This window comes from Amaranthus tricolor, chromosome 4, assembly GCF_026212465.1.
Source record: "Amaranthus tricolor cultivar Red isolate AtriRed21 chromosome 4, ASM2621246v1, whole genome shotgun sequence".
In the NCBI taxonomy this organism is placed as follows: Eukaryota; Viridiplantae; Streptophyta; class Magnoliopsida; order Caryophyllales; family Amaranthaceae; genus Amaranthus; species Amaranthus tricolor.
Window position 1 is genome coordinate 21763875 of NC_080050.1, and position 10439 is coordinate 21774313.

At 36.0% G+C, this 10439-nt stretch overlaps 1 protein-coding gene across 1 annotated transcript; it reads right to left on the bottom strand.

Moving 5' to 3' along the window:
• Positions 1-2304: 2304 nt before the first annotated feature.
• Positions 2305-3908, bottom strand: LOC130810840 (uncharacterized). The gene is made up of 2 exons (XM_057676965.1): positions 3317-3908; positions 2305-3179 (listed from the first exon to the last, which is right to left on the bottom strand). The coding sequence occupies exons 1-2, from the start codon at positions 3906-3908 to the stop codon at positions 2305-2307; spliced, it is 1467 nt and encodes a 488-aa protein (XP_057532948.1).
• Between the last annotated feature and the right edge of the window lie 6531 nt (positions 3909-10439).

Genomic DNA, 10439 nt, shown 5'->3' on the forward strand with positions numbered 1-10439 from the left:
GCAAACTCGGCATTTTACGCTCAAAGAATGTCAAAGACAGTATCAAAAAGCCAACTCGACTTCATTCACAAGGACAAAAGGTCCAATCAGCATTTCATTTTGGAAAAATGAATTTTTGGCAACTTGCAAAGCGGACTCAATTTTCTGTTCATTAAAACCTATGTCCGTTGAGAAACATACTATGTAATACATCAACTAGAATGTCAGATTTGGATTCTGACTAGTCTAGTCAATAGGACTTAATGCTCCTCATTGTCATCTTCTTCATTCTTACTATATTTAGAGTTCCAGGGAATTTTCTTCATCTTTTCCTTTAGTGTCATTTAATGAACAAAGTTCCTCAATATTAGAATTAAGAGTGAGTTCATAAGTCACAGTTCACCAACCACATCATTAAATGGGACAGTTCTGAGGTCTTGTGCCTCATTAGTTGCAATGACCTTAGGTTACCATCTTACTATTGGCAAGCTTTTCAAGTGTTCTCATAGAATTTTCAAAATAAAGGTGAGATCCAATTAATAGTTCTTAGCATTCTAGATTATAATGAAGAAGGTACACTTATCTCCACTAAGAATAAACACCTCCCTCTTATTTTACTATGCAAACTTGATTTAGAATACTTAAGAAAGTAATTTGTATTCTTTAAGCATAACCACCTTATAACTACACTAATAGCTATTTACTTAATATATTGAAACTAATTTTAGAAATTCACTTCCAGTTATAACTAAAATTCATGTTAAAATTGCTTCAATAATATTCCCTCCTATTCATAAATAATGGGACATTTAATTTTTGATACTATTCACTTATTACTCTTAATTGGTATTTTATTCTTAATCTATAAATTAGAACACAGTCAAGTGAAATCTTGTCTAATTCGTTTTAATGCAAAGATTATTAATATCTACTTTTTATAATATTCCGTTATGTATAATAAGAGATATTAAGCATTAAATAAGTGCATTGGATAGTGTGAAAAAGCAAATGTCCCATTATCTATGAATAAGAGGGAGTATAAAGTACAAGTTGTCTATTTTTTTTTTTTTTAAATCTTCATGTTTATATAAAGCAACAAAAGCTTCATATCCCATTGCAATTTACCAGGTCTTTAAAGACAAAAAATCCATATACCCAGGAAACATTTTTGAATTTAAACCTTGCAATAAATTCCGGGAAAAGCTTCGATCAATTTGAATTTAAATCCTTAACTACTTTCTTAGAATTTCTCCTAAACACGTGGATCCTTGAATTATTCGTTTCATGGAACCATATTCCTGCAATATTTAAACTAAATACATATGCAACAACTATAAAATCAACTATTTAACATGAGATTTTATATGTAATACCCTGTTATTTTGTAGTCAAATTTTTTTTTTGTCAAGCGATTTTCTATTAACACAAAACAAAATAACTTTACAAACGGGTATAAATTCAAATATCCAAAGTTCTCCCTATTAATTGCATCAGTGTGAAAGTAGGGCCCACCTTTTAGGAAGAGTTTCTCCACCTCACTCTTCATGTGCACGGGAGAAGCCAGGGTATCTCAAAAAAGCCACACACGGCATTACAAAAATTTGGCTTAAGCAGCTACAACAAACGGAACAAGCAAAACGGCAAGATAAGCCAACAGAATAAAAGACACAACTACAAGTGCCTCAACCAGAGTGCAATGCCCCCGATTGGAGATAGAGAGGCGAATCTATGTTTGGAATCAACTTTGATGGTGTCTATTACCCTCCCTACTGTCATAACCTTTTCTACCATACTGCATCGTTTCGAACCTTCCAGATAGCATAAACAAGGTTGCAGAAGGTCGCGGTTATGAGTCGTGATTTTTCCTTGGGTAGACGACGTTTTCGAAGCATGTCTTTCATATTCCCAATGCTCCAATTTACGCCCATCTAGTTTACAAGCTTTCGTGCATTGAGCGCTGAAGTTGTACTTGAAGAAGAGATGTTCAGTTGTTTCAGGTTGTGTTCCACAAATGGGGCACAAATCATCATCCACCACCCCCATCCTTTTGAGACATTGTTTTGTTTTGAGTCGTTCATGGTAGGCAAGCCAGACCACAAAGCGGCTTCTCGGTATGACAGCTCGATTCCACATAGCAATAGCCCAGTATACTTTATTTATGGTTCCCATTAGATTTTTGTAGACGACATTGATGGAATATTGCGAGTTTTGCATCCAGTCCCTCAAGGTTTTCTTTACCCCACACAGCTTTTTGATAACCCAGCTCGTAGTGATGGGTGCATTAAAGAGATCCTATCTCCCACCTTTCATTTACACCCCATGTACCTATTTCACCCAAAGGGAATCCTGCATTGTGCTAATATGCCAAGCTATTTTTCCTACAACAGCTAAGTTCCAAACTTGCAGGTGCCGGATTCCGAGCCCTCCTTCCTTTTTAGGCCTACAAACCTTCTCCCAATTCACATTGCCTGGAGCTCTATTGTCTACTTCCCCGTGCCAAAGGTATAAGCGGCACGCAGCATTGATCTGGTCTATGACTCTCTTGGGAAAGATAACTGTTTGACTCCAGTAGTTAGATATGCTCATGAGGACCGAGTTGACCAGCTGGAGTCTGGCAGTATAGGACAGATTCTTGGCAATCCATGATCGAATCCGACTGGTCATCTTATCCACGAGGTATTTGCAATCTGCAACTGTATATCGTTTGGAGGTGAGAGGCATGCCTAAGTATTTTACCGGCAGGCTCTCAAAAGTAAAATCTAGGGTACCGGCTGCCTGTATCCTGAAGTTATCATTGACCCCTGTGAGGTAGATACCTAATTTAGAGTAGTTGGCTTCGAGGCCCGAACTATAGGAGAAGTGATGCACCCCTTGGCACAGGGTTTGAATTGATTGCATATCCCCTTTACAAAACAACATCAAATCATCCGCAATCACAATGTGGTTTAGTTTCAGTTTGGAGCATCTAAACTGGAACTTGAGATCCTCAACTTTACCTGCTGCTTTAAGATTCCTCGATGAGTACTCCATGCCTATGACAAAAAGAAGGGGAGACATGGGGTCACCTTGCCTAACTCCACGTTTAGCCTTGAAGGGCTGCAGGGGTTCCCATTCATGATCAGGGAGTATTGGGAGGAGGACACACAGGCCATAACTCTCTTTAAAAATCGGGTAGGGAAGATGAGGGCAATCATCATATCCTTCAGGAAGTCCCAGTTTAGAGTATCATAAGCTTTTCGAAGGTTCATTTTGATGAGGCAACTAGGCATGTAGGTTCGTCTTCCATAGTGCTTTACCACGTCTTGGCATAGGAGGATATTATGTACAATGCTGCGACCTTCCACAAAAGCGCCTTGATTAGGGCTGATGATAGTCCCTAGAACTAGTTTGAGTCTACTGTATATGAGCTTGGTGATGCATTTATAGATGACGTTACAGCAGAAGATAGGGCGGTAGTCCCCTCGGCCTTTAAGGCACTGTATCTTTGGGATTAGGGTGATTGTCGTCACGTTCCACGCCTTCGGGAGTATTCCAGACTCAAAGAACTCCTGGATTGCTTTGGTTACTTCTGTACCTACCACTGGACAAGCAGCTTTGTAGAACCCATTATTAAACCCATCTATGCCGGGGGCTTTATCATCAGGGATGCTCCATAGTGCCTTTTTGATTTCTGCCTCAGAGAACGACAAGGACAAGAGGTTTTGTTGGGCTACTGTGAGGACTGGACCCTTATGCACAATATTCATGTTGATAAGACGTCTATTTTCCATATCATTGCATAAGAGATCAGTGTAGTACTTTTGAAAGATCTCTTGGATCCTACACTGGTCGCTGATGGTCTCCGAACCCATGTGAAGCACATTGATGGTGTTTGCTCTATGTCTGTGCTTGATGGACTGATGGAAGAACTTGGTGTTTTCATCCCCCATGGTAAGCTAGGCAATTTTTGCCTTTTATCATAGTGCCGAATCACGCTCCTCATTTGCCTTCTGAAGGAGATCTGCCATTTTACATTCACGATTTATAAGATGGACATTAGTTGGGTTAGAATGTACCTCCTCTTGGGCTTTTAGAAGGTTGTTCTCTGCTTGGATCACTACAGTCTGCTCATCCTTCTTAAAATTCTGTTTGCATATAGCCTGGACTAGTTTGAGTTTCTGAATGATCTGGTGGCTCTTGAGGCCCTGCATTGGAGTATTCCAAGTGTCTTGGATTACCCCTAAAAAATCCTCTTGTTTCCCCCAGTGGTAAAAGAACTTGAAGGGACAGGTCCTTCTGTGCTGCTTAAAGAAGTGGACTAACATCGGTGTATGATCAAAGTCCCCCTCGGGGAGGAACACAGCTTCAGAAGTGGGGAAGGTAGTTTCCCCAAAGTGATTGCCCATAACATGATCAATTTTGCTTAATACTCTCGCATAGCCCTCTTGCTTATTGGTCTAGGTGAAGAATCTCCCAATGCACTTCAAATCATGAACTTCACAAGACTCCATGCATCTCCGTAATGAATCCAATTCACTGCTGCGGGGTCTTTGACCTATTCTTTCATTTATATTGGCAATGCAATTGAAGTCACCCATTAGCAGCCACGGGCCTACAATGTTGTTCTTAATGCTCTCAAGCTTGTTGAAGAGGTCTTCTCGCCCTTTCTTATCGCTAGCCCCATAGATAAAGGAGCATGAGAAGTTCTCGCCATTTAAAGGGTTCACTTCCACGTGAATTTTCTAACTGCTGCAGTGTCTGATATCCACACTTATCTCATCGCTTTTCTAAGCTACTATTATACGTCCTCCTTTATGCCAATCCAGATTATGTGTGAAGCACCAAGAGGGGCATAGTCTTTGGTAAAGGGCACCTAATCCTTGTCGCTTTACCTTGGTTTCGAGGAGGCTAAATAAGCTGATGTTGTGGTTAGAAATGAATCTTGCCACTTCTGTCTGTTTGCTTACCTTATTTAGCCCCCTCACATTCCATGCTAGAATGTTATTCATTGTCATCGATGGGGTAAGCCCCCAGTGCTTTAATAGGAAGTTTTTGTGAACTGATTTCCTCTCCTATTATATCCTCTGATTCAGTCACAAGGGCATCAAAGGGGTTAGGTGTTATGACCCTGCAGTGTTGCGTTTCTCTAGGACTCCTCACTCTGGGGGGATTTGTTGATCCTTGGATTGCTTGATATCGTAACCCCCTTCTTTTTCGTTGTAGCGGGCTTTTGTTTCACAACATACGGTTTCCTAACAACCTTTTGGAATCCATCCTTATCTTTACGCAGTCTAGAGTCATTCTTCGGGGCCTTCAGGGACCTTTCACCACTCCTGCATTCTTGTTCGTTGTGACCCATCTTCTTACATTTGTTGCATAGGATAAGCTTCTATTCATAAACCACTTGTTGAGTAACCAACTCATCTTTCACATTGGTGAAGTAGATTTCCTCTGGGAAGTCATCATTAGTATTCATTTCAACTAGGACCCGGACAAACCTTAGCCTAATTTTCTGACGTGTGGCATTGTCCACTTTGATAACGTTTCCCACCATACCTGCTATTTTCCTAAGACTCCTATCACTCCTATACTCCACTTTAAGCTTGGATAGTTGGATCCAAACGGGCATGGATGAAAGGCTAGACTTATCTGTTGACATTTCTGGAGTCCAAGGTTTGATCACAAAAGGTTTGTTATTGAACAAGACACCATTCGACTCATAAGCCTTATCTCTAGACTCAATTGATGTCATTCTTATCTCTAGACTCAATTGATGTCATTCTAACCATATAGACTCCCTTGTCCACCATACCTACTGTGTCTATGTTTAGGTATTTTCATATTCTGCGCACGAAACCATCTATAACATGTAACGGTGGGTTTGTCCCGACCACAACACACCGCAGCTGTCTCCCAATAGTGAATTTCATCCTCAATATCAAATAAATCAATTTTAACATTGGATTTTAAAAGTGTGATACCTTCGGTTCTTGATTGGCTTTCTTGATCAGCTTGCTGTATTGGTGGCTGGTTAGGGTTTGCCACTGCCTGGGATAGGTTTGGGCTGCCGCTAGAGTTGCTGTCAATGGTGGTAGCTGCCTTGGAGGCCTTTGAGATGACGGTGCTGTTTTGGATGATGGAGGCCTAAGTTTGGTTAAGTGTTCTCTCCCTTTCATGAACAGTAATGGCTGTATTGGCTGTATTTTCAGGTCGGGGACAAATTCCTTCATCTCTAATTGAACCTAGCTGTGTAAGGACACCGGTTAAGGGGCCCTGTTCCGTCATCTTCCCCTCCCCCCCCCCCCCCCGCCCCCCCGTGCAGAGGTGGTTCACGGCTAGTGTACCGACGTTCTATACACTGCTCAGCGTTTTAGGGTTGACAATTGTCTCCAACATCGTAGCATCCTTCATGACTGAATTTTCCGGTTGGGTGCTGGGTTGAGCCACCGCCAGTGTCTGTTGCTTCACCTCTGTCTTCCTTGGCCTGCCGAGGCCTCGTGCTCTGGTAGGTTTACCCATGGTTGTGTCTAGGTGAACCCGAGGGCGGTAGAGAGAGAAGAGAGGGAAATCGATTCCTGTGTTATTATTTAGTAGTCAAAAAATTATTATTATTATTATTATTTAAGCATGATCTGTAATGATAATAATAAATATATGATCATTAGTGTTGTAGTGCAACAAACATATACTAAAGGTTACATTATTTATTTGATAAAAATACATGACTTGTATAACTATCTTTACAGTTTATTAATTAATATTATTAGGATTAATTATGTTACTATGAATGGAATACGGACCTCTATTCATCAAAATGTTATAGGAATTCAAATGATCTTTTTTATTCTTGTTCAAATACAACTCAAAAACAATTTCATAATGAGGGGAGTTATACCACCTGGAATACAAAGTGTTTATAAGCTCTACAAGAGAATACTACCAACTAATGAGATAATAAGATACCTTTCAATATCATTAACTCTATCCTTTCATTTCCTCCAAACACCATTATCAACTATCCTCTCATATTCCCCATCTTCCATTTAAAACACCCATTGTTGTAGAAAAGAAGGAATAACCATACATTACCCAATTTTCTTATCCTTTCCATCTAAAAGGTAAAAAATACTCTCGGTATCCCGCACAAGGTAGGGTTCGGGTGGGAGTCTTTTTTTTTTTTTTTTTTAATTCTTTCCATCTCAATATTATTAATTTATTATTAGTACTAGTTGATGGTAATATTCAATAATTTGAGAACTGGTGGTCATGGAATCAAGTCGACGGCCTAACGTAGTAGTATGCGTGTTGTCATCCGAGTTTTACTACAATGTGGGTAGTTATATCTAACCCTTGAACAATTTTAAGAATTTCATTACTGTGTTTATAACGATCATGACGTATTCTTTGTGTTTTTACATTTTAAGTATCTCGTTATACTTATATTTATATTGGGATTTTCTTCTCATAGTGTCTATTACTAATAAAAATAATTTGCGATTAACCTTAAGAATAATTCAACTTTGAATCTTGGTTTACGGCTTAACGTTTTCCTCTCATAGTGTCTATTACTAATAAAAATAATTCAACTTTGAATCTTGGTTTATGATTTAATGGCGGCAAGCATAAGTGATTTTCTTTTCTTAAAATGGGAATATGGCATTCATTCTTATTTTTTATTTCTTTTAAACTTAAGAATAATTTGCGAATTACAGTCTTAAAGTTTAGCACTTTTGTAAATTATTGCTTTAAAGCTTATTTTTGCGAATTACAGCTACCAAAGTATCAAAATTTACAAGTTTAGGCCAAATATACAGAACACCCACCAATTAACCTTAAATTCCAACCATCAAAATGGTTGAAATTTTGTGTATTGGTCTAAACCTATAAACTTTAATACTGGCTGTTAATTCGCAAAAAATAAATATTAAGACTGTAATTTACAAAAGTGCTAAACTTTAAGTCTATAATTCGCAAATTATTATAAATTTAAACTTGCTTTATAAGTTCCAAACTTCACTTCAGTATCACTAAATCAATTTCTTTAATGTTGTGTGAGAGTTGAATTCCCAAGTTATTATATTTTAATTTAACTTATGGTATTTTAATAAACAATATATATATGTGATATTACGAAGTGATTTGTGATTTTACAAAGGAATTTACTCATATTAGTCATATGCTAAATGTTTTGCCCCTGGACTGTGTAGGGTATGCCAACTCTTAGTGCACTGAAATATAATATTTGTTTATATTGTCAAAGACAAATTACCTTTCTAAGTTGTCTGATGGATCGGTCTTTTGAAAGTAGTCTATGAAAAGGGATATGTTATTTTTGTGACATTATATAAATGTACATTGTGAACAAATTTACAAAATGTGACAATTCAAGTGTTTTATACTATACGAGTATATTTTGATTTATACTAAATATATAAATATTTTACGATTTTGTGGAATTCAAATAACAAACAAAACAGTTTGACACGTTAGAGTGATTATAAACTAATTTGTGGCTCATGATTTGTATTTTTGTTTTTAACAGGTAATGACAAGTTATTTGGCGTGTTTAATGCGGTCGACGTAGATCACACGTCATGAGTGCATTTAAATAATGAGTGTTAGAATGTTTATTTTCCTTAAACTATACTAATTTTAAATGTTTGTTTTTATGCATTACACTTTCCGAGTGTAGCAGACATCCAAAAAGTTTAAATATTTTCCTTAAACTATATTAAATATTATTTACGTCTTATTGTATTTATTATTTTAGTAGTGTAAAAATTAGGAGGGTTACATTATACTTTAATCAAACGTATAAAGCAACTAAGAAATTGATTTAATCTTAAATAATCGTGTCAATACATTACCATAATTGACTTTCTTCATCCTAATTCCTAAATAAATCAAACTAAATAAAACCAACAACTGATGACTTCCCCTCGTCATATCTCAAGGTCTTCTAAAAGAGATGTAGGTTATGAATATAAATACACATCCAAGATAATTCATAAGTGCTCTAAAGAACAACACAATTGCATCTTATGAACACATGATCTTTGAGATCTACATTACGGTCATGCTCTTTCAGATGTATTGAGAAATCATGATGTGATATGTTGTAATACAATGGTCGCAAGTAGCGCATCTACAACGTGTGTAGAATGGTACTCGTATAATTCTTCAATGCTTGTCTTATCTAGGCTTGTTGATTTGCATTTGTACTTCTGCTCTGTCGAATAGGTGATTAAGGTAGTACTTAAAGCACGTTGGTTTTCAACTCGTAGTCTGATTATCCATACGTACACAATTATTCATCCATGTACGCACACACTTCTCTTTATATTTGATCCAAGTTCATATATGTATTCGATTACCTTTTTATTTCTCTTTAACCAAGCAACATCAATTACTCTCGAACGGTGCTTAAATGCATCAATTGTGGTGCAATTAAGAAACGGGTCTATCATGTATGCCTAAATATTTTACCTTACTAATTTTGTTTTCCACCACATATTTTGTTCACCATGTTCTTCATATCGTTTCCTGTATCATACAGAACACCTACATTTGAACATGAAATGCATAAGTTCAATATATTAGCAAAGAAATACATGAAAACACATCATAGATAGTCAAAGATAACCCCTAATCTCTATGATGCCCCAAATTAAAAATCTAAACTTCTCCAACATCCAACTATATTGCACAAACATTAAAAAATAAACAAATTATTTAAATTGTGCTTTTTTTTATTTTTTAAATGTCTCATTTACTTTTGAGTTATCATACATCAATCACACTTAATGTATTTTGTTCTTAATCAATGCATTAAAACATAGTCAAATGAGATATTTTTTCGTTCGTCTCAACATCAGGTTTATTAATATTTAGTTTTTATAATATTTAATTATACATAATTATTTCTATTAAGTATTGAATTAATAAATTGATAAACATGTAAAAAAATAAATGAAACATTTGAAATGAAGGAGAGTATGAATTATATAAAAGGAGAGATAAAAAATCTTGATGAAAAATTGAAAATTATGAAAACATTTCCACAAAAGTTAATTTTAATAAAGTAAAAGAGATAAAATAAAAAAAGACGATCTAAAGAAGAAACTATATTTTTTCCTTATCATTGTTTTAAATTTTCAACATACTTTAAAAAAAATACTGTTGTTTTTTTAATTTTACTATTTAAAATAAAATTTATATGAAGAAATTAAATATATAGCCTAATAATTTCTTTTAATCTTATTCATACATTTTAACTTTCTTTTAATTTTATTTATACTATATATTTTTTTTCTTTATTTATTATCAATATACATCTTTTTCTTAATAATCTTTCCTTTTTTGATTAATTCTATCAAGACAGAAGATTAAGAATTATAATAGGGCCAGTGGCTAGTAATATAGGTAATGATTAAAAGAAGGTACGGCTAATACCTAACTGGTAAGCTAGAAGTTATAGTAGG

Bases quoted from the DNA above. Each gene is read 5' to 3' on its own strand.
- LOC130810840 (XM_057676965.1), bottom strand. From the start codon at position 3,908: ATGGGGGATGAAAACACCAAGTTCTTCCATCAGTCCATCAAGCACAGA. The intron at 3,180-3,316 runs GTCGCAGCATTG...GACTTCCTGAAG, and splicing joins TCAAGGCGCTTTTGTGGAAG to GATATGATGATTGCCCTCAT.